At 40.9% G+C, this 25,000-nt stretch overlaps 3 protein-coding genes across 3 annotated transcripts in view; 1 reads left to right on the top strand and 2 right to left on the bottom strand.

Annotated features, from left to right (window-relative positions):
* Positions 1-381: 381 nt before the first annotated feature.
* Positions 382-2,957, top strand: LOC138010817 (dehydrogenase/reductase SDR family member 6-like). Its single transcript, XM_068857799.1, has 2 exons — positions 382-689; positions 1,970-2,957. Exons 1-2 carry the CDS (start codon positions 395-397, stop codon positions 2,419-2,421), a joined length of 747 nt encoding a protein of 248 aa, XP_068713900.1. The 5' UTR covers positions 382-394; the 3' UTR covers positions 2,422-2,957.
* Positions 2,958-4,971: 2,014 nt separating this feature from the next.
* On the bottom strand, positions 4,972-6,735 carry LOC138010382 (transcription factor HES-2-like). Its single transcript, XM_068857312.1, has 4 exons — positions 6,464-6,735; positions 6,266-6,361; positions 5,972-6,065; positions 4,972-5,645 (listed from the first exon to the last, which is right to left on the bottom strand). Exons 1-4 carry the CDS (start codon positions 6,524-6,526, stop codon positions 5,218-5,220), a joined length of 681 nt encoding a protein of 226 aa, XP_068713413.1. The 5' UTR covers positions 6,527-6,735; the 3' UTR covers positions 4,972-5,217.
* A 4,866-nt stretch (positions 6,736-11,601) lies between these two features.
* Positions 11,602-25,000, bottom strand: part of LOC138010298 (transmembrane protein 209-like) — a 34,323-nt gene continuing 20,924 nt past the window's right edge. Inside the window, exons 11-18 of the mRNA XM_068857223.1 lie at positions 21,372-21,468; positions 20,935-21,060; positions 20,200-20,297; positions 19,435-19,549; positions 18,752-18,810; positions 16,799-16,834; positions 15,364-15,437; positions 11,602-13,302 (exon numbers count right to left, since the gene is read on the bottom strand). Coding sequence (XP_068713324.1) covers positions 13,245-13,302; positions 15,364-15,437; positions 16,799-16,834; positions 18,752-18,810; positions 19,435-19,549; positions 20,200-20,297; positions 20,935-21,060; positions 21,372-21,468 — 663 coding nt within the window. The 3' untranslated portion in view covers positions 11,602-13,244. The remainder of the gene's footprint in view (positions 13,303-15,363; positions 15,438-16,798; positions 16,835-18,751; positions 18,811-19,434; positions 19,550-20,199; positions 20,298-20,934; positions 21,061-21,371; positions 21,469-25,000) is intronic.

Genomic DNA, 25,000 nt, shown 5'->3' with positions numbered 1-25,000 from the left:
CTGCGGAAAACTGTAGTAAGCCACCTTAAAATGTTTACGGGTTTTCGGACTCACAGGGTGAGAGCCGCCTCCGAGATCATCGCCATAGACAAAAACAATTAGAGTAACGTCCTGTTTCTCTTGCTACTGTAGTTTTTCACGAAAAAAAATATTACTTCCACAACAAATAAGTAATCATTTAACAACGGGTATACTTGTAAATTTTGTTCTCGTGATCGAAGTGTTCCAAATATTACAAGAGGCAAAAACACATGCAAGTAGTCTACTTTGCAGCCGTGTTTCGAGAGAGAGCGTTGCGTGACACCCCGAAAGACCTCTAGAGGTGGACCAGTCTATTTACCAGGCTTCCTCTCTCGGTCTCGTTCCACGTGTCCACTACAGTCACGAGATAATCATGGCGCCCGGAAGGTTGCAAGGAAAAGAAATTCTTGTAACTGCAGCAGCACAAGGAATAGGTCGCTCTGTGTGCGAAGCATTTGCTGAAGAAGGCGCTAATGTGCTCGCGACCGATATCAATGCCGAAAAGCTCGCAGAATTGGACGCAATCGAAGGAATACGAACGAAAGTTTTAAGTGTGACAGACTACGATGCGATCAAATCGCTAGCCAAAGAGTGTACAAAGTTGGACGTTCTTTTTAACTGCGCCGGGATAGTTCACAATGGAACCATCTTAGACTGTGAAGAGAAAGGTAAAGTTAATTGTAGTTCAAGTTTGTGAAATCAATATTGTTGTTTCTCAGGTTTTCATTCAAGAAATGATTCCTCACCTAGCGAGGAGCCGTCAGGCTCAGTCACGTAATGGTATATCAGCTGTTTAAGATGCACATAGACTTTTAGCTGTCGGGCTTGAAATAAATACTGGACTTGCGATCACGGCAATAAAACTCCTCTAGATTTTTAAGACTCTCTAGAGAGACAGAATGTTGTCTCTATTTCATTTCACTATTTCATTTCAACGATAAAATTATTTCGGTGGAAAAGGGGCGTGTGACGTCACCACAGCCATTAAAAGCAACGCAGTAATGGCAGCAATCATCTAGGGGGGCCTAGGGGGGTATTTGCATGAGACCGGGACGAACTCAGACCGGTATGAACTTGCACCAGTATGAAATTTTTGCAACCGTGTACATGAAACCGGGAGGAAATGCTTGGTGCCTGGTTTCGAGGCGAAATTGTATGTTTTGTCAAGTAAATAATTTATATCGCTGACCTAAAAGAATACAGGCTTGAAATTTCTGAACACGGTCTGACGTTTGTTGTCATTTACATGAGAATGGTATGAACTCAGAACAGTACGAGAATTTCTTGTCTCCGTTGTTGCTGGACTGACCCGTCTGAGTTCATTTGCCAAGCCAGTCTTGGGTAAACACATAAAAAGAAATTTGTGGAGGCCGAAACAAACTCGTCCTGGTCTGAGTTCATCCCAGGCTCATGTAAATACCCCCGAACACACAAATCAGGAGTTGGGGGACATTCACAGAATTATTATAAGCTGGATTGGACTAGTGCTGCCAGAATGTATTGCTTTGGATGTTAGATGCAAAATGGTGGTTGCTTGCTTAAAATTCAAGGGCAGGTTGTACATGCTTAAAAGCAATATTGTCTGCAAGTGCAACATCAAAGATTTGATGATGATATATTTTTTTTAAATATCACCATCAAATTTTTGATGTTGCACTTGCAGACAATATTGCTTTTGAATTAAAATTCAAACCCTGAGCAAACGATAGCAGTTAAAAATTTTGCTTTAAAACTCATGAAGACTTAAAAGGCCTTCAATTCACTGCATAAAATTATATAATTATTGTTTGTGTGACTTGGTAAAATAAGATCAAAGTAAAATAATTTTTGCACAGTACGGTAGTTGCCTGTGCAACAGACGTCTCCTACCATGCAATAGTACATAATTTTAAAATGATAATAATAATCTTAAAATAAAAAAATAGTTAATATTTTTTTTTGTTTTAAGACTGGGACCTCTCCTTCGACATTAATGTGAAGAGTATGTATCGTATGACTCGAGAGTTCCTTCCAGTTATGCTATCACAACAGAGTGGAGTGGTCATCAACATGGCATCTTGTGCTTCAAGCCTCAAAGGAATACCAAATCGATTTGTCTATAGTGCTACAAAGGGAGCTGTTATTGCATTAACAAAAGCCCTTGCTGCTGATTTCACTTCCAGTGGTATCCGCACACATGCCATTTGCCCAGGCACAATCGATACCCCTTCGCTGAGAGATCGCATCAACAGTGCTCCAGATCCTGAGGAAGCTATGAAGAAGTTCCTTGCACGACAGAAACAGGGTCGTCTTGGAACTCCACAGGAGATTGCTAAGTTAGCTGTATTTCTTGCATCAGATGAGGCTCCTTACATGACAGGGTGTGAACTCATTATTGACGGTGGATGGATGTTAGGTTAGTTTAGGAATTATGTAATGCAGTGTTTTTGTCCTCAGTGAAGAAAAATTTGTGTCACCTTATTGTTATTCTTGATCAGCAATTAATAATTTAATTTTAGGAAAATATATTATCTGTATTTTTTTTTTTTCTGTTATACTAGCATGATGAAAGCGCGCAGTTCTCTGTTTATGAAAAACAAGACAAAGAACCCCTTTAATTGTAAACAATGACTGTCTATTGCCAACAATTACATGTAGGCTTTAGGTTAATGTTAGTGTCAGTATTAGGCTTAGATCAGTGTTAGTACAGAAGAATATTCTTTTAAAATGTAGGGCTGCAAAAGTTCAATCGTAAGACAGTCTGTTTCATTATGGCTTGGAAAAGAGGAAAAGTGTTTTAAAAAACAGCCAGGTTTTTTAAGCGTGCATTACAGTTCAGTTAAGATGGGTATTGCATTTGCCATATTTTAACAGACCTGTGCGTATCTATCTTCTTATGTTTGAGACTCAAATACCTTAATAATGAAACTGTAATAAAGTGTAGCATTTTCTTTGTGTCTGATTTGTAATCTGCTGTTCGAGTTGTTGCCATTTGAACTTCTCCCCTACGGTCACATGCCACTCCTGCTTTCTTAGACTACAAGCTGTCCTCCTTTTGGGCTTTTACTTCGTGTAGAAGACGCACATGACGTAACAAAAGCTTTAGTGGTCTTTAGGGATTTAGAATTCTGATTAGGTATTGTTTCACGATTTTTGTTCTATTCTTTTACGTCATGTGTGTCTTCTACACGAAGTAAAAGCCTCCTTTTGCCGCTTTCTTCACTAATAAGAACAAAAAAAAGATAGCCACAGGAATAAATGGTCCAACGAAATCTGGACTCAAGGGAGTGCAGGAGTACAGATTTCACCCGCCTCGCTCTCTATAACCTATTGGCAAAAGAGAGACTGGCCGTAGTCTACGGCTAGCTAAATGTATCGTACCTTAGAGACATTCCAGTCAATTTTGCATTTTGTGATAAATACACCCCTCTAATGAATAAGCCATATCTAATTGAATGCCAATCCCACCCCATCTCACAGTTTATTAAAAAAAAAGTAACAATAATAATTATTGTTCTATGAATAAAAAAACATGCCAAGTTTCAAAAAACTATAGGCACCGAGCAAAATTAAAGGGATTAAGCGTACGACTTTTGCTTCTTCCATTTGCAAACTGCTTCACAACAATTGTTGTTTTATAGGTGAAATTTTTCCCCCATGAGCGAGCGCTCTCGTTGGTTACTTCGAGGTCACATGACATCTAACAATAAAACTGTTTCCCGCCAAAACTCTCTGAGCGGGAAACAGTGCAAAATCTATGACGTCAGAGGGTAACAGTGCACTGTTACCCGCGAATGTTGACCGACGATCGCCGTTGCTGTTGGGGTTGAATGTTTTTTTTTGTGCTATATAACAAATCACTTATGACTGGTCCCTCGGGAAAACAGTTCATTTTGTTTCCCTCGGCTGCGCCTCGGGGAAACAAAATTAACTCTTTCCCGGGGGACCAGTCATGAAATGTTTATTATTACCCTTGTGAAGTATCAGAGTTAACATTGTTTTGTCAAAAGAAGAGCAAAATACTTCGCATCTAGGGGAATAAATTATAGGAAAGTACGAATGCAAAGGGCAAACCAACGCAGACTTATTTCAGTTTTGGGGGCAATGTTTCGGCTGGTCTACCTTTGAAGTTTGTCACGTGATCGTTTGAGGAAAGAGTAATTTCTGACGTTTGAATAAATTAGTCGGAAATTATTATTCTGACGGCTAGGAATATATAGGCTTTGCGCGGGAGATTTAGGTCATTCTAGGTCAGTCAGTCGTCGCGTTCGCTCGATTTTCTTTTCTTTTGTAATCTTTGTATGAGAGAGTTTATCTTGTAATGTATTTTTTGTATATTGATCAGTCGTACCCTATCCTCGGGGTCTTGTGCTGCTGCATTAGATGAGGAATACGTTTCCACATATTTTTTGGCCACATCTAAAGGGTGGTTTTTTAGTGGTTTTTCGTATCTGGCGTAGCACTGTTTCTATTTCCTAGAAACAACAGAGGTAACTTCCTAGGATCTGGGTCAGGATAAATTGAACATCTGATGACTGACGGACGCATCCTCAATAAACTTTCACTTTCAATGTCTCGTGTTAGTGTAGTCAGAATCGGAGCCAGGGTTCGAAGCTTGACTGCGGTTAAATGACGGCCAATCAATAGGCCATTTCCGATTTCATGTCTGCCTCCTCTTCAAAGAGAGTCTAAGTGCAAAGGTTTTGTTATGAAAATTAGTTTTCATTCATATGTAAAGTAGAACTAATTACCATCACAAAAACTTCGCACTTAGACTCGCTTTGAAGAGGAGACATACGTGAACTCGGAAATGGCCTATTTTCCGTCAAGACCAACTAGCCTCGTTTGCATGAACACAATACGAAAGGAAGGTTGCCTTTGAGCGAGGCTAGTTGGTCTCATAAGAAGAATTTATTGGCCGCCATTTGTGAATACGGTCTATGCCCTTCGTCAAAATAAATACGGCAGGAATAAAATAAGTTCATTTTTTATTCTTATTCTCTCAACTTTAAAAACCGCCAAGCGGACATTTTAAAACCTTAAATAATAATCTATTTTCTTTATAATATCTCTGGCCAAAGGCTATATACAGAAATGGTATTTACAACGAAAATAAAAGCGAAAAGAACGTTTAAAGACTGCTTTTCAGCGATGCACATCATTTCGCTTATTTATTGCTCAAATTTATGGAAATTCATTATATGCACAGTTCTTTATTTACCAAGGTCGCCACAGCGGGGCTTTTGTTGTTGAGTTAGGCGAATTCACCTGCGAAAAGTTAAACCTTGGAACATGAGCAACTGACGTCGACGGACCAACTGGCGATGGAATCGGAGAGATTTCGGGCCGAACCGGACTGACCGGAATAAACACGGTGGATTTGCTCTGTGGCGATGGGGGCGGTGAAGGATACGGAACCCAGACGGCGCTTGGTGAAATGGCGGGAAAACTTGGACTCATGGCGGGAACCCCTGGAGCGTGGCTCGTGGCGACACGGTTCGTGGCGTTACCATGACAGCACGATGCCAAATGATTCAAGAGTTTTTCCCTGAGTTGGCTGTTTGCTTCGTTCGCCAAAACATTTCTGCTAACTTCGTTGGCGCATCGATTGAAGCCAGCTCTGTAATCAGCCATGGATTTGGGATCTGCAAAAACACCAAAAAAACCTCGTTAAATTTTCAGCTCGTTTTACAATTTACTTTATTGGAAGTTATTCACTCGAGTTTGCGTTGAAATTGAGTAGCAAATATGCCGGACACTGATCGTGATTAAAAGCGAAGCAGACCAAAAAGGTGAAAAAGTGACGTCAACAATCACATCATAGTGAACTTGCTTCTTACGCGGACGGTTCTGACAGCTTTATTTTCAAATAACGCCTCCGTGCTTATACTGCACCTCCGTCGCCATCCATTTACGCACTGAATAAAATCTGTCTAGTATCAACTCATATTCATAATAATTATCTTAATACCTTGTGTGCGCATTTCCTTTCTTTGAATAGCCCGCAAGAAAGTCACTGTCATGTCTAAAACGTCAGCTTTCTCCATCTTAGAATATCGAGAAGCCTGCGTAAGAGATGACAAACGATTATTAGCAAACAGTAATTAACTAGTAATTAAAAATGAAATGATAGTCGGCTAAGATCTCTAGGGCGGGAAGCCCAAGAAGAAAATGAATTCACTTTAAGTGTTTGTCAAGTTTTAAAAAGTTTGCGTTAACCTTGCGTTCTGCCTTGACACAAAATAAAAAATTTCGGTATACGTACATCCTTCTGTAAAAGGTCCAGCACCAAGTTCTTGAGCTCGTTCAGGCTGTCATTAATTCTTGCACGTCGCATTTTCTCCATAAGAGGCTTTTTGGCCTGAAATAACAACATAATTTTAGGCGCAACTCAGGAAAAGTTATGAGTATTTCAAGGTTGTGTAATTTGGAAAACAAATTGTAAAAGATATTAAAAGCTTACCTTTCTCCTGTCAGAGAGAATCTTGCTAACATACATGGAACTGTCGATGCACTCGACGGCCATCTTGCTTTTCAAGTTTCGAGGTTAGTTTCAGAGAGCTTTGTTTCCGAGATGTTGACAAGATGAGTGCTTTCCGCGATCTATCCGTCATGGATGGTGCCGTGCATTTATATTCATCAATCGTGGGAAAAAATCAAGTCGTGTGCCGACATTTGATGAGTCTTATTTACAAACACCTGTCTACTGACAATCGGCTTGCTGCAGAAAACAATGCTGGCTACACACACAATGCACGAACCGTGGGAACAGTCGACTGTGATTGGTCGAGCGCTTTGATTCGCACGATTACGTTGTTTGCATTGTTTTATTGCCTTCAGTGGCGCGTGAAGAGCGTGAGACCAGGCGAATCTGATTGGCCAATTGGCGCAAGCATCATCATGGCTGGGTTTCTTGTACATTCAAATGCTGCATAACAAAAGCAAAATGACAGTCTTGGGTTATTAAGAACGGACGTCGAAACTCAGGCTTTTACAGCACGTGTCATGCACTTAAAAGAGAATTTCTTTGCTCTCATTTGCTATGAAGTCATTTTATACGCTATCCTTAAGAGTTTAACATCACTAATCAGTTTTATATTAACCGTTTTAGAGAGTTTAAGCCGTTCTCTTGTAATCCACGTGCTGTGGAAAGCATAACAGGTATTGTTTTTATTGTTTGCCAGCTTCAGTTCGCAGTTGATTCTTCTTTACCGCTTAAATCGCTCATTGTACGCAGCATTTCAATGACAAAAGAGGACGAAAATTTCCCACGGTAGAATGAGCTGCAAAATAAATGGGAAATAAACGACACATTCCCTTGGTGCTTGTAATCAAACACAAGACCAGGTGTAGATTTGTTTGTTGTCATGTAATGGGGACATTGATATTAATCAGTGTAAAACTGAATAATGCGTTTCGGAGAGCAAACGCCAGACTTTTAAATGATAAGCAATTAGTAAGTGTAAAATCGCACCAATTTTTCGTATCAAATCACATAAAAGTTCGAAAACATCTGACAGAAAAGTTTCATTGCTTTTTTTGCAAAACGAACGGGCTTTGGCATTCATCTATCTATAAAATGTATTCCACGGTTGGGATAAATTTCATGAAAACGAATATGGAATTACTATTTATTTACTTTCAATTTCAAACCATTTAAAACTTTTAATAAAATATAACAAACACACATTAAAAGTTTTAAATTTGTTGTTTATACTTATTCAAACTTGCTGGCAGGGCTAACTTTCAAAAATGAAGGGAAATACAAGGTTTCAACAGGGCGCCATTTTTCTGTCTAAAATTATTTCCTAACTGTACATGACATTTAAAAATCCGCGGTCGCTGTATTCAAGCTCCTGATTCTCTCCAGACTCTAAGAACGACCTCCAATGGTGTATTCTAAAATGCAACAGGTTATACAATTCTCTTCCACTTTTAGATTTTAATCCCTGTCTCGAATTTTAATTGCTCCATAGTAAGCTTCTTAGAAAGATGTACCCGTCGCGTCGGGCCAGAAGTCGGTAGCAACCATTAAAATCCTTCACAATCACTTCCGTAAACAACAAAACACGGGAACGTAAAACAGAACGGAAATGGCCAAAATAGAAACCCGTTGGGTCCACGAAAGAAGCAGTTTCATGCGAAATGTGTCACAGTTGTTACGTTATGAGCATTTTTAGTATCACAAATTACAGAACAACTTAGGTGAGCTTGACCATCACGAAACACCTTTGCGTGCGATGAAGGAGACCCATTCCTAATGGGGGCAATTTAAATTTACCAGTGATTAAAAATCGAGCAGTCTTTGAACACCCAACTGGTCCTGCACTTTCCGATCAACCGCTGTAATACCATATCGCCTTTTCATATAGCAATATTTATCAAATTTTATTGAAGCCCAGTCAGTCCGCAATAACATTCCCATTCTCCAAGTCCATCCAGCGTGCTTAAAGACTTTGAAGAAGTCTTGGAAGTTTTTCAATCCTTAAATTTAAAAAAAAATGTTCAAAGATGCTTTATCGAGGAAAAAACTTCTCCCTCACTTGTTAACAAGTTTACCTGGAACAAGTATTTATCGTCATTGCGAGATGATAAGCTTAAGAAAGTATTGATTACCAATTGGTCGAGTTATGACAATGGCACAACTTTCCCCTTGATTTTTTTAAAACCTTGTCTCTTACAAGCCTGGTTTTCACTAGCGACGCAGGCACAAGCATATGCAGCTTATGCTAGTGAAAACGAAAGTCGACAGAAGCATCAAAATCAACCACGGCATCCACCATTTTATTCAAATGCTGAGACGCGGGGAATCTGGAATGAGTGCTTTAATTGGCCAGACGTGGCAAATTTCCTTTGTGCTTGTGCTGCGTTTCGTTTTCACACAACGCAAAGCGAACGAAAGCTATAAGCCTACGCTTGTAATTATGCTTGCGTCAACCTCATTTTCACGGTGAATCGAAATAAGCGCTTTCATGCTGGCGCTTGTGCTTGCGTAGCTAGTGAAAACCAGGCTTTTAAAACGCTTTTCAAGTTCTCTCGCCCGTTACATACAGTCCAATCGTGAGTCACTTGATCTATGCATTCGAAGTCAACATGACGGAGGGCAACTGAAACTGTAGCCTCAGTCTATATATACTCCTCTGGCTTCTTGCGACACTATAAATCTAATATCTATGAAAAAAAAATTTACTTGCGTGTTTAAATGGGGTTGTTGAAAGTTGAAGTTGAAATGTTATCACCTAGTCATCCTTGTGCGGGCCACATTGGTGAGAGGCGTGCTCCCACCACTGGTGGTCCCATATGGAAAATTGAAAAATCCAAAGGACTGAATTTTCTTTCGCCATGTTAAAGTTCCAGGTTACATTTTACTCAAGAGCACTTCGAATTCAGATTTTCTTTAATCTCTCGAATAGCGATCCTAGCTGATGGAACGGTCTATTCAGCCCTTCACGAATTTGCATTGAAGTTCCTCAACACTCCACAGCGGCCTACCGATGAAGTTTTAAAAGAACGAATTTTTTTGCAGATGAAGGAAAAAAGGAAGCATTGATTTCTATACTCGGTTTGTTGAAAAGTTTGTAGTCCAATTCTGATGATTTGAATGCATGACCTCACGCATGTTACTGCAAAGATATCCTAAGAACCTTACCGGCCCGCAGTTGAGATCTTCCTATATTTTTGCATCTTCCGATCGAAATTAAGTGTCATCAACTCATTGAGAAAAATTTCTTTAGCTTTTACGCTTCTCCGATAACTTTGACCTTTCCCCCCACCTTCCTGTTTCTGCGATTTCTCTTAGCAACAACTCCAGACATGTTTGTTTTTGTTTTGTTTTGGTCGTCAAGAAACGAGAATTTTCTTTCTCCATCTTCAGACTGATCACGCAGAGTCCTTGACCTGATGGACGAAAGCTTACTCATTAAGATTTCCTTTTCCCAGAGCGTATTAAAATCTCACAAGGAAGTATTCTAAGTAAGCCACATTAAAATGCCAAGACGATAATTCTGTGTGAAGTTGAAAAACAAGGGATTAATTTTATTGGATTATAACATTAAACTAAGACATTTGGGCTGTCAACTAGATGAGCCTGTGCGCATGCCCGTTGTGGCGTGAATGACGCAAATGGCAAAGCAGGGAGCAATCTCTAACACAGAGCTCTTCTCTTGACTGAGGGAGAGGAGCTCTGGAGAACCCTGAAACAAAGTGTCTTCTCACTGGTTTGCGTGAAGAACAATCAAAAGCGTCCCTAATTGGTGCATTCATGTTAGCACGATGAGTGAGCAGGCGCCGTAAGGTTCAAATAACCAATTTTTGGCTATAAGAAGCCTACGGCGCATGTTCTCCTGCATAGAGTTTCCCAGAGCCTTCGCTCGATCCGAGGCTCTGGTAACGAGAATGGGCAGGAAGTCCCCGAGCCAAGGCAAGTACCCTTGACGAAAACAACGCTGACCACTAAAAAGCTAGTCTAATAGGTGAAGAAAGCGTCCTGCACGTGCGATATGCACTAAACTACATTTTATCTCGTCCTCTGATAGCAACCAAATAAAATTATCCAAACTGAGTTTTGACGTCTGCAAGAGCACACAGCAGTCAATCCTTCATTCTCTTTGTTAACTCCAGTGGCGTATTCCACTGATATACAACGCAAACAGGATAGAATCACAGCAAAGGAGTCAGGATTTGCTTTTCACTAGCGACTCAAGCACAAGCGAGGCCTGGAACAACAAAACTGAAACAACCCAAACCCCATACAAAAATGCTAACCGTAGGCCTAAACATTATCTAAAGCATATTGTTTAGGCCTAAGGTTACCATTTTTGTAAAGATTTGGGTTGTTTCAGCTATTGTACCCTTCACCCCCTACCGCCACCACAGGCCTCTCACGTCCAAAGACACTTTGAGATATGGAAACAAGTCTTTTACCAAGCATAAGAATCCGCCATTTGTTCAAATTCTCAGACGCGGGGAACCTGGAATGAGTGCTTTGATTGGCCAAACACGATCAAACGTAGTAAGCTCCCCTGTGCGCATGCCTTGTTTCGTTTTCACACGACTTAAAGCGAACGCAAGGATAAGCTCACGCACAAGAAAAGGAAAAAAATTGATCGTTGTCCTTGTGCTTGTGCTTATGCTCGCGTCAAGACATATTAGCCAATCAAAAGGCTGATACGACAATTTTTCACTAGTGAAAATAAAGATATAGCCAATCAGAGCGTCGATAAGTCGTTTTTCACTAGTGAAAAAAATCGTATGACCAATCAGCTGGCTTCTCTAGCGCAAAGAGACTATTATTATCTCGATCCTTTTTGGAGTGTAAATCTCGGTACGTATATAATAAGAGCGTTTATGCATGCGTCACTAGTGAAAGTCAGGTTCTATGCGATCCGAAACTTATTGGGAAACTCGTTCAAAAAGGCTTGATTTCTGAAGATGTCGCTTGGTAGGCCCTCTAAGGAAGTTGTAGGCTTCTGGCAAAGAACCCTTTGTCTCTCACTCGCTCGGCTGGGATCACGTTTGTCACCGAGGCGGACCATCAGCATCAACACTTACAAAAGACTACATTTCAAGGATAGGTGGAATTGAAATATGTAAGCTGTCTTGAACGAAACATAATATCTTTTATTTTTAATGTAAACTTGACTAAAATTTCAATGAAGAATTTGTAAGGGGACTTACAAAAAAAGACTACTTACAAAATTCCAACTTCGTGTTTAACGAATGATTACCAAGAGTTTTTGCAAAAACAAACATGTTTCGGTTCATACACTTCTTTTTTACAAAACTACTTTTCATACAAAAAGGATTAGTGAATTTTTAAAGAAGGGGTTGACAGTCTAAATGTCACGAGAAAGCTGTATTCTATTGATTATTTATGTTATTATTTTTAATGTAAACAAAACGAACATTTCATTGAAGAATTTGTAAGTGGACATAGAAAAAGTTTTTGCAAAAACAAACATGTTTCGGTTCATACACTTCTTTTTTCAAAACGCCTAAAAGGTCTTTCTCTATAGCAAATCCATATGAATGGAAACTACTTTTCATACGAAATAGGATTACTGAACTTTTAAAAAAACGGATTGACAGTCTAAATTTCATGTGAAAGGTGTATTCCATTGATTATTACAGAGAATCCTTAAGATTCTCTTAATTTGGAAGCTGTTTGACACAGTTGTCCATTTCCACTTCAAAAATCTTGTGAAAAGTGTTTATTTGTGTTATCACGGTTGGACTGGCACGAGCATGCGATGGAGGCAGATGAGGGACTACTGCTTCAAACTCGATTCCATGCTCGTTCCAGTGCAACCGCGAGAATACGACTATGGCTATGTTAGGTAGCTTTCATTCCCAAATAGCCCATTTCCGAGTTACTGCATGCCTCAGTTTCAAAGCGAGTTCTGGTGCACAACCATTCAAATGGAAAGGAGTTGCGTATTCTTATGCAAATCAAGCTCATTTCCCTAACAATAGTTGAGCACCAAGACTCACTTCGAAACCGAGACAAACAGCATCTCGAAAATGGCCCATTCGCCAACTCGGACGAACATACTGTCTAAGCAGACATGCATTTGATATCAGTCAGCCATTTTGTGCACAGGAAGACTTAAAATAAAAGGAGTGGCTTTGTCTCCTCCTTTCATTTAAATTTATGCAGGCCTAACTGATAATCCAAGAAGGCCACTAAAAGTGACAGCAAAACAGAAACGGGTCACTTAAAAGATGTTTCCATGGCGAAAAACGTGACGAGGCAACTTAAAAACGAGAAAGCCAAACACCATCTCCTAAAAGATTACGGATAAGGTTGCCTGTGATCGCTGTTAAAGGTATTTTGTCACAAATTATCACAGAGCTCTTATCATCAATGCGTCGTCCATGGCTGCTTCAAAAATGATCCACAATGGACTAAGGTACCGTATCCTTTATAGCACGTCTTCGTATTTGAGGTCACCTCAGCCTCGTTTTCAAAACGAATTGCCGTGCATTCTTGTGTATCAGTAATAGGCAACTTTTATCACACTTCAAATTCGTTTGAGAAGAAGCTGAAATTATCTCGCAAAGTAACTAACAGACAAAGCAGGACCGCACGAATAACACGACAGTTCTTCATATCCACGTAATGCCGTCCGAGGTTTGCATTCAGCTTCTTCGTTGACTCCTCGTTTCAGCCTTACGAACGGCCAAACAAAATCCAATCACGTGATCAGCGACATGCCGGTCCCTCCTTGGAGCATGTTGCGAGTCCATCATTTCTTGTTTAGAATACAGAGAATGTTTACGCCTGACATTCCCAAATTCACACGCCTGAAATATTCAAAGGATTTGTTTGCTAATAAGATTAGAAGTTATAAATTGAAAGGAACGGCGTATTTGATTTGTCTGAGATTCATTCAAATTTAGCGTGCTTTCCGAGAAAAAAACGCCACGATTGTGTAAATCATCAAGGCTAACATAACACGGTTGCTACCTAATAGAATACCCTGACGTAGTAGCTCTCGTAAGGTACAACGTGATATGACCATTTTCCCACAATCCATATCAAGCTTTCAGTCTTCTAAATTAACGATAATAGTGAATTCATTTAGCAAATTAAGAACCCATGATACAGGCGATGTTTCTCGTGACGTCACGCATTGTTATTAACATGCCATCCAGAATCTAATTAGCTGTTGAAACAATAGGGCCGTTTATACGAGAGAAAATAAGCCGCGGCTTACACTGGCCGCGGCGTACATAATACGCGAAAAGAACTATTTATACGAGTATAAACTCCCAGGCCAGGCCGCGGCTTCAGAAGGCCGTGAACGTAGATTTTATAGCATTTATACTGGGTGTTCGCGTCTTATGTAAGCCGCGGCCAGAGTAAGCCAAGGCTTATTTTCACTCGTATAAACGGCCCTAATGACTTCTTTTGTTCCGTGGTTGGTAAATTTGAATATCAAAAGAAATGTGTGTGTTTGTAAACATAAAATATCGCTATAGTCAACACAAGGTAGAGAATGGGTTACATTCCCAGCCACGTGTGAGCCCGCGGTCCTTGCCCCCTCCCCCTCCCCTCCCCCTCCCCTCCCCCAAATTTGTTGGGAGGAGGATGTCAAGCCGGACTCTTAAAACGGCTGCGGGAACTTTCCGTTTGAAAGAACTGACCGGCCAGACCGGGCATTTGGAAGAAATAACTCTACAACGCCTTTAAATTAACGCACTTCGTGGACGACATAACTCTTTCGGAAGAATGCGAGGGATTATCGTGCAAGTCTTCCTTCAAATTGTTGCATTTTCTTTGCAAACTGACGGGTCTGGTCGGACAGTTCTGACAAAAGGAAAGCGCCATAGGTCACAGTCAATCTCGACAGAGTTCAAATGTTGAACCATAAGTGGTATTTCGCTTCAACCGTAAAGTGAGCTTTCCGTAATTTAGACACAAAATACATATTAAGCTACTTGTTTGCCTGTCACCGATATAACGATCGTTCTGGTTGGCTAACTGGGTGATCTGGTGACGTAATTTGGAGGACTGGGAAGACAAATTTAACGCCGTATCCCACAACCGCGCGCGGCCTTAGGTTTTGTTTCCAAATTTCCTGCAGTATTTCCATCGCCAAAACTCAGCAGATTATTCCGAGTCTCCCACATTTCCTGTTACTGAACGAACATTCAAGTGGAAATCGCCGAGATATAACCTCGCCTCTGCCATGTTGAATTCGGAAATAACATTCAAGGCCGCGCGCGATTGTGGGATACGGCGTTAAAATTTTTCTCCCCAGTCCTCCGAATTACGTCACCAGATCACATGGAAGTGCCAGCACATTATTCTGCCATAATGCAAACTAAATTACGCGCTCGCATTACCAGATGCAATCAATTCCGCTTGAATCAACTTCAAAGCCACATGCTAAATAACTTATTAACCTCGAACGTTCGGTCTTTGCGAGGAAATATCAAATCCCGTCCTTGCAGCGGCAATTTTCGCATAAAGACCTCCGATTAATAAGTAGTTGATATCATACACTCATTTTCGAAGTCGGACGGAGTCAATATTCCCCCAGGGGCCCGTTTCTCGAAAGTCCCGAAAACTTTCGGGCCCGAAAAGCCATTTGTGAAACTGCCAACCGCTTGTTTTGAAAAGGTGACCTTTTGCCATGTTTTCAAGCTAACTTAAAGAAATATGTCTGTGAAGTTTGACGACTTAAATGCGCTCCGTTCTTGAGATACAAAAGGAATTGTGACACCCGAAAATGCCCCGAAAAGTTAGGGGACTTCCGAGAAACGGGCCCCAGACCCGCAAGAGATTTACAGTAGCCCACCCACAATTAGCCATTGAAATATCTATGCAGATCTCTCGCTAAAATTGTCTCACCCACTTACCCCAGCATGCCATATCGCTTCGTTTTGACGTGATGAAGAAAGAAAATGATCGTATGAAACAAATTATTTTGTCCCTAAAACGAACAAACAAATGTATTTTACAATAAACTATAAGTATTGTTTATTAGTATACACTAAAACAGTGGATTCACTATACTTGCACAATCCCATAATACACCTCTATTATCCCCCAAAACTTTTGCATAACCATTGTTTGCAATTTCTCCTGGGACATGAAAATGTCCCAGGAGAAGTCGAAAACAATGCCTATGCAGATTTTTAGGGGGTAAAAGAGGTGTATTATGGGATTTGTGCAAGTAGTGAATAGCGTTGAAGGGGCGCTCTGATTGGCTACTGAAGCTCCTTTGCCATTCACCTCCGCGCAATTCGCGCGGGATTTGCGCCCGAAGATATTGTAATCATTACAGTAGGAATAAATGAGATAAAATAGTCTTTTTGTGCTATATTATAGCACTGCTTTAGAATATAGTAAAACACCTATTCACCTCAGTGACGGTGGCTAGTGGTAGATATTTACCTCGTCGTTTCGCGGCCCGGTAAATATCCACCACTAGCTACCTCCACTTCGGTGAATAGCGATAAGGATCTTGAGAAGGCATTTTAAAAATTCGTGCATCATCGAAGATGGAGATGTTGAATAATAAGGTAAACGATGATGAAGATGATGATGATGTCAACGTTTATGACGAACGTCAAAGACCAGGGGCCCGTTTCTCGAAAGTCCCGTAAACTTTTCGGGCCCGAAAAGCCATTTGTGAAAGTGCCAACCGCTTGTTTTGGAAAACCGATCATTTAACGTGTTTTAAGGTAACAAAAAGAAAAGTAACTGTGAAGTTTGACGAATTAAATCCTCTCCGTTCGCGAGATACAAAGGGAATTGTGACACCCGAAAATAGCCCGTAAAGTTTCGGGACTTTCGAGAAACGGGTCCCAGATACGAGAGAAAAAAAACGGTCCGAAAGCACGAACTAGAGAAACTAGGCCCTGATTACATGAGACCGGCACGAACTCAGAGAGGTACGACTTCAGATCGGTCTCCACACAAATGCTTGTTTTCGTTGACATGAAGCCGGTCTGAAAAGTCATCTCATGCCGGTTTCACTCATTCGGGTTGCTGAACCGACACGAATGACTCGGACTGGTCTGAAGTCGGACCGCGGAATCATGTAAACACGAACTGATTTGAGACCGGTCGGTCGACCGGTCGAGATTATTATTTTGAGCATGCGCAATAGTTTTACTGCTCATTTCAAGATGGCGGATAACAAGAAAGAGTCCAAAGGGGTCGCCCGCAAGTCCCGTACCGAGCTCATGTAAATTTAATCCCACCGGTCTGAGTCATACCGATCAGATTTTGTACCGATCTCATGTAATCAGGGCCTAATACAACTAAAAACGATTTCCTTAACCATACCTTTGGCATGTCAAAAACTTCATCTTCGACAATAACCTACGAAAGGCAACAGATTGCAAACTTGTTATAAGAAGAGATGTTAATACCACTGAAATCTGCCATTATAAAACCCGTATCCTAACTACTTATGTTTCTTCGAATATGTATTGATGGTTCCCGGCAAATTCAACCTCAAGTGAAGCTATGATCTTCGCAGTTACGAACGCAATTTTTACAATTGCGTAGAGAAGCCTGAAAAATTCAGGACTTCAACGGGGTTTGAACCCGTGACCTCGCGATTCCGGTGCGACGCTCTAACCAACTGAGCTATGAAGCCACTGACGTTGGGAGCTGGTCACTTGTGGGTTCTAATGGTCCCGTGAGGAATGAATCAATGATGAAATGGTATATGAAATGAATCATATGAATCAAATGAATCATTTCATTCCTCACGGGACCATTAGAACCCACAAGTGACCAGCTCCCAACGTCAGTGGCTTCATAGCTCAGTTGGTTAGAGCGTCGCACCGGAATCGCGAGGTCACGGGTTCAAACCCCGTTGAAGTCCTGAATTTTTCAGGCTTCTCTACGCAATTGTAAAAATTGCGTTCGTAACTGCGAAGATCATAGCTTCACTTGATTTCATATCCGCAGTTCATATGATTCATTTCATATACCATTTCATCATAAATTCAACCTCGTTCTCTAAATAGATAAATTGCCTTCTGAATGGCCCATTTCAAAATAGCCTTCTTAAGTCTTGTGTTCATTTGAATTACATGGATATCAATGAAATACCGGGACTTTTCTTGTTCCTAAAATTTGAGATCTTCGTCGCGCAACGTGTAAATACGACTTTTATCTTTCTATGTGACGATATTGAGGTAGTCATGGTTACGGACACGTCAGCCAATAATATTAGTGCATCCTGTTAAAGCGCGAAGTCGTGCGGCCGTTGGTGTCATTAATATAGTCCAGTTTCAAGTTGGAAGATACGTGGTGTATTTTGTCATTTAGTGGTTATCTATTGCACAAAATTATCTAAACACGGTAAAACCTTCAGGGCTAGGATTAGGGTTAGCGTTAGGGTTAGGTTAGGGTAATTGTATAATTACTGAACGTTTTATACCTTGTTTAAAAAACTTTGAAACAATAGAAAAAGAGACACCAAGTACCTACCTTCGAGTTCTCCATGATCGCTGAATAAAAAGATTGAGGACGCATTTTTAGACGGTTCGCCTCCATATGAAGTGAATATATTCACAAATACCGGCAGCAAGGTGCCTGAAACTTGAAACTAAACGATAGAGTAGTAAACAAGTCATCTCCTCGCTGGAATTTCAGAATATATTCACCTCAGATGGAGCCTAACCGTGTAAAAATGCGTCCTCAATCTTTTTATTCAGCAGTCAAGGAGAACTTGAAACTGGACTATCGAAATATTATTTTAAAATATCAGTAAAAAAATGTCTTCCAGATACGAAGACTGAGGAACGACAGGCGTCTTTCTTCAGTCAAAGCGATCACTTATTTTGGTGCTTTTAAAATGTATAAAAAAGTGAGATGTCTTGGATTTGGATTCTTATTGTCAATAGACCTTATTCATAAATGGAGGTCAATTTACAATTCTTTTGTCGAAGTGCAAATTAGCCTACCAAGCCTCGATACCATACAGTGAATTGAAAAGAATTCGTGCTCTAAAATGAGGCTTGGTAGGCTAATTTGCACGTGGACAAAAGAATTATAAATGTGACCGCCATTTATGAATAACGTCTATAGACATTCCATGGTGGCGCGGGGATACGAATTTTATCTTATCATGCTAATAGGATATCACTCGTTAGACACCACCAGCACTTGATAAATTTCGTATCCCCGTGTGGTCATGTAATATCCTCAATATAACCGGCCCTTAGAAGTTTTATAACTATCACGATGCTCGGATCTAAATTTTCGATTTTCGTTAACGTTCACCTTAAAATGTGGTGGATGGAGGCGCGACTGATAAATACACAGGTCACTCTTCCGCGCACCTGAAACCAAAGGAATATCATGTCAGAGGTCTGATACTTAAGTATGGAATTTTGACCAAAGATCATTACAATGGCTGTGACAGTGCCCCTTTAAGTCTAAATGCAAACTACCTACACGTACTTAAAGAGACGACGACCATCCCTGCCCTTTCATATGCGAGTCCTCCCCCCACCACCCTGTTGTACGTACACTACCTACACGTACATTTTTGTAACGAGTCCTTTTTTAGGCTCATCAATGTCACGTGTTAAAATAAAGTTTTTCAGTTTTTTTCATTTTTTCTCACCTATTTAAAACAACACAGTTAGCGTAGAGTCACGGTTGTGTTTTTTAGATTTTTAGATTAAGGTTATTTCATCTGTTGACGTTTACTAGAGGACACGTTACTGACATTTTATTATCCTTCGCGGCCGTTGTTTGGGACAAGCGTTGCGTGACGCCCCAAACAACGGCTGCGAAGGAGAGGCGAGCTGCAAATCATGACGTCAGCGATGCTACCCCAATACACACGTGACGCAAGCTAAAATACAAACGCCACAAAAATTCAAAATTTACTCATCCTCTCTTCAACCCCCCAGGAAAAATAAAATATTCGTCTTTAAGTCAAACTAGTTTCAGCTCACTCGGTTTGTCAGGTGTCTTCAGAAAATGAAGACCAGTAAATGTTCGTCCATCCGGGAAGGTGGGATCTGCGGGCAGCCGGGAATCCATGTATGTACAGAACAGGTGTAGCAGCAACTACAAAGATAAAAACGTGAGCAAATTTTGAATCCAAAATTCATCTTACCGTTTAAGCCTGGTTTTTCTTTGTTTTGTTTTGTTTTTATTTTTCTGACTTGCAACACAAGCATAAGAACAAGCAACAGAAGCAAACTAGATAAATGAAAGAAGTTTCGTTTTCTTTTTTTTTTTTGGTTTAAGAGTCAGAGCTTACATATTTCAAGTCCATCTAACCCTTAATTGCCTATCACCAAAAAAAGAACGCTTTCCGCTCAACGATTCTCTGCACTTGTCTACAATTACTGAATTCTTAGGTTCCCTAAACTAGAGACTTCTAAAAAGTGGAAAAACTAGTTTTAATTTACTCTGGCCACGCGCAAGGAAGATGAATGGGTTTAATACCGGGTCACTTTAACATATCAACCCAGTTGATAAACACACTTCTGTGATGCGCAAACTCAGTGGAGTATTGATCATTGGTACGTCAGGGCATTGAATGAGTAAAAGCATGAGTAGCAGCTATCTGTTGTTTTCAAGTTCAAGTCGTTATTTCTGTTGATTAGTCCTTTGTTTTCGATTTGGGTAACGAGCCCATCACATTGTACCCTTCAAGAGCTGCTACACCATGATCCTCGTTATTTCGTCAGTCTTCTTTATTTCATACCCACCTGCGAATCTGCTGAGAGATCTTGCTCCCATACTTTGCCTCTGTAATGTCCACCAGAATTCCAACGATACAAACCCATACAGCCACCTTGAGCAAGTTCTACAACAATGAAATAGACCAAGGCTCACTTAAGAAACAGCGATCTATCGATTAGAAAAAACTCAGAAGGCTCCTACGAACCATTTCATTCATACAGTGACGTCCCACCGTAACGAACCTTGCCTGGCCCATTACGACAATATTGGACTCTAAAAACAACTCTCAGTACGGTTCTAGGCCTCTTTGGTTCTCTTGAATGAGTTGTATGTTTTAGAGCAAAGGTAATAACAGCGAACGTTTTACTGATCAAGTGGCGTTTTTGACGTCACTTCCGTCACCTAAAACTTCGTCTACGCTCTTGAAAAAGTAATCCAATCAAAACGTGGATAATATTAATAATAATGATAACGAGCTTTGGCAATGACGATGATAACCAACAGAAACGTATTCTATTGTAATTCCTATAGAAAAGAGGACGAAATGACGCTGAAACGTCGTCCCTTCGTTAAAATTTCCCTAAATACCCCAGTTAAGAAAATATTAATGCAAGTTCTTAAGACCTGGTTTTACTGTATAAATGAATGCATTATCTCTCGTCTTTCTTATCTCGCATTTCTCAATTAATCCATAACAAACGAAAATGATCGAAAAACGGAGTTCATAGCTGTCAGAAGAATAAGGTCAATAAGGTTCGCACCTGACAAACGTTGGACAAGATATTCTTGGTTATTGGAAGCTTCAAGGTAGGGAATGATGGACTGTAAGCTTGGAACCTGGTCTGCCTTTGTCACAGCCACTTGTCGTGCTGCACTTAAGCTGATCGCTGATCAATGGGCAAAATGAGACAAGAACATAATTACTCGATAAAAACGTTGCTACAAAAACAAAAATCAAAATGGAGAAGTGATGAGACCCGAAAAAGCCTGAGATGTCTTAATACGGGGACAACTGTTTCAACTGTCCAGTTAAGTGCGAGTATTACTCCACCATTTCTTGAATAACCAGCGCTTCAAATATTTCATTATTCTAACAAAAAACAATACCAACTTTAGTTCATTTCATGTCCATTCCGCAGTTCCAATACATGAAACTTCGTATCTTCTAAAACTATTCCAGAATTCGCTGGCTACTTACTTCCCAGCTGAAGCTCCGAACACCCAATTCTAGACATGACATCGTTTACAGCTTCAATCTGATTGACAAGGCGGACCAATATGGTCTGGCAAAGCCACTACAAAGTGAGAAGATAGATTACTACGTCACTTAAGCCCGTTTCAAACGTCGAACTTTACATGTGCCGAATCTAATGCAAATAAGCGAAAACAATAGATTTTTCTCATTTGCATTTGATTCGGCACATGAAAAGTTCGACATTTGAAACGGGCGTAACGCAATTGTTTCCAAATGCGAATTACTGGGTGTTGGGTTAAATTTCGACTCGCATTTGCCCAGTTGCTGCAGTATCTCCCCACCCCAACATTCAAAGTTTTATTTCCGAGTAATAACGGAAAATGCACCGACTTTTCAAGGATAAATGGAGGTGACTCAAGAACTTTTCAAGTTTGCATGCATGTTTGCATTTGAACGCATAAGCCCAACAAATTGACCTGCTCTCGGCGTGTGGCTTCGCAGCTCAGTTGGCAGAACATTGCACCAGCATCGCATAGGTCGTGGGTATGGATGCGAATTCCGTTGGAGTCGCCTCGATTTTTCAGACCTTTATCAGAGAGAATTGCTTAAATTGTCCAGATAAGTGCCGAGGATCAGTCCTTGTCAGTTCCCTTGGAAACACTAACCCGACCGCTGTAACAATGTTTGAACGGTCTAATGCTGCACTACTCAACAAAGAATTGATTTCCGAGTCCCAAAATAAAAAAAATTGACGTTAACACACAAAAAACAAAACAAAACCACGTCGTGACCAACATAGAGGTAAACAAATCTTCTCATGCAGGTGCATGTTTATAACCTAAATTTGCAATATAAATATTGTGTTTCCACCTTTTCATCAAATATTGGTCAAAAGAAAAGCTGAATACACTATGCCCAAAACAAGAATGCAAAAGATCCATCGACCCAGATCGACATACAAATAGTCCAGTCAAATTGGGGTCAGACCCTCAACAAATTGCAACAAAAGGTTTTTCAACGGATTATGGCTCATTCGGATTTCCTTAACAACATATCAAAAGTCCCAAAGAATCGGAGTTCGGGAAGGCCCCGAAAAACGGAAAAGAAAATTCCCATACAAAGCTCATATGAAAAACCACAGGGTACCCAATTTATATAACGGCTACTATTTTATTGTCTCAATACAGTAAAAATTTTGGGCCGGGTAAGCCGCCGGATTGTTGTTTAAGTTAAAATCGTGCTATTCGTACCACTGGATAAGAATTGTCACATTGTTTACGCTCTATTTATCAATTTAAACCAGATCATAATCCAGCTACATTGCATGGTACGACTAGAAAGCCTTTTCCTCTAAAGTCGATCCCGCAATCAGTCTTTAGTTTCTAAACAGTTATAGAGGTCACAATATCTGTTAATCTAAACATTCTGCTTTGTTGGTGCAAAAAAGAAAGTCCCGTCAATGGAACGTTTGACATTGGTCCCATGGGCTCCTAACAAAAGTCTATAATTTCAAATCTTATACAGACCGATGACTGCCACCCGATAACAAAGCAGGTGAGGGGTATCTTACTTTGTACTCCGCTTTAACCGCCTTTTACAGCTAATTTGTTCAACCAGAGTCGGAATCAGAATCTTCATCGTCAGGGATTTGCTCGGGTGCGTTGGTACAAGCAGACCCTTTGCACTGACCGCAAGCAGAATTACACGGTAGATCATTTTTGCGACAGGAGCAACGGCGGGTGCTGCAGTCTTGTGAACAATTACATCTCATTATCTGGAGAAGAGACTGTGGTGCGGGTGCGAGATCTGTCATGATTGGTGTCAGTTGTTCCGCTGCTGACCTCCATCCCCATTCTGCGTAATTTATGCCCTCTGTACTATCTTTCCATTTTCTTATTTGAAGGTAGACTCGCAGACTGTGGTACTTCACCGCTGAAGAAGTAGGTGGTAATAAACTCTGAGGCTGTATTGACTTGGATTTACAAGCTAGCTTTTCCAAGTAGCGCTGGTACTGCAGCTGGTCAAGTGTCTGTCCCGGCTTTCCTCCATATAAGCACACTAGGGCATTTTTACCTGCAGTTTTCACTTCATCTACAGTCGATGCCAGGTTGTCGAATACCAGTGCTTGCTGACGGAAGTGCTCTGAGTTCACAAACTTCTTCAGTGACGCGCCCTTTCCTATTCCGTATATGCTGGATGTGGTGTCACATCCAAGTAGGGCGTGGATAAAAAAAAAGATGCCGGCATACGTCTTCTCCGAGGTCTTTTTTGATTTCATTACTGTACCAGACTCGTCTTTTTTTGGAACTTGCCTTGGGTTCTGGTCTCATGTAAAGGCGATGTGCGTCCATCCGCACGTAGTGAGCCAGAAGTATTAGGAGGTCAGTGTCATCCCCTACCAGAATTGTATCTTCCGTGTTGGCTGATTCAACTGCGGTCTTAACAATGAGAACGTCCGCGTCTCCATCTGCGTTGAGGGTCTCAAAGCCTTGTTTCTGCCAGAAGGAGACCAACTGAATAACAAATGCTTGCTTATTTTTCTTGTTTGCAAGAAAAATGTCCTTTTTCATGGGTATCTTTATATCATCTGTGAAGGAGACAGTGGCGCCAACTTTTCCCGCAGTTCTTCTTTCTTGCGTCATAGACTTCGTAGAGACTACGTCGCACCTGTCAAACACGTTAGTTGTTGCTCTTCCATACGTTTGCAAGACGTAACCACTGTAAATTTCATATACTTCTTTAAACGTGGTTCCGTGTGGCCACGATAGACGATGGAGAAGTGCGCCTCTATCCAATACGTACTTCGTAACTCCAGAGGGCTCAATCTTGGGAGGCTTCGCTTAACATTGACCACATGGCGTCAGCAAGGACCGGCTTTTGTGGTTTTCGTAGCATCCAAGATGAATCGAAAAGCGCAGTGGGATAGCTGCAGAGCTCATATCGGAATAAAGACTCCAGGTCTTCGGAGGAGCTGACTAAAATCAATCGCTGGAATAACAGCTGCGGGTCTATCTGAACTTGGTCGTTTCCGATTCGGATAGCCGACTTGGAAGCCATTGTAACGGATTGGGAAGAGCGCTTGAATGTGTATTCTTTTGTGGTTTGACCTTTAATTGATTTCAAGATTTTCTTGCCAGCGTCTTGGGCCGTGTCCACATTGACTGAGGTGTCTGCATGGACTCCCGTCATGATGTTGCGGAGCGCTGAATCTCGCGACAAAAATGGTCTTCGTTCAGAAATAGTCGTAAGGACATCAAGGGTATCCTTCATATCGCGCTTCATCCTTGAATTGGTCATGTCCTTATTCTGTTCCCCTGAGTCGTAAAGGACGCCCGTGAATTCCTGCATTGCGCGATTGGTTTCTGCGCAAGTCGGCATCGCCAGTAGCCATGTCAGACATTGTTGCTCTGTCATCCCGCGTCCTCTTGTTAGGCCACCATCTGTTTTGAGGCTGCGCATTAGCACCTGTTCTATAACGAGGTCAGTTGATAAGCCTGCCCAGTACCTATCGCTGCGTCGCACCACATGTAAACCTGACATGAATTCTTGGTACAGCTGTGGTTGTTCTTGGGGAAGTTTGATCATGCTTTCGAGATACAAATGTACACATTTCACATAAAGGTTGTGACCAG

Source organism: Montipora foliosa, chromosome 7, assembly GCF_036669935.1.
Source record: "Montipora foliosa isolate CH-2021 chromosome 7, ASM3666993v2, whole genome shotgun sequence".
NCBI lineage: Eukaryota > Metazoa > Cnidaria > Anthozoa > Scleractinia > Acroporidae > Montipora > Montipora foliosa.
This window is presented reverse-complemented; position numbering and strand designations above follow the sequence as displayed.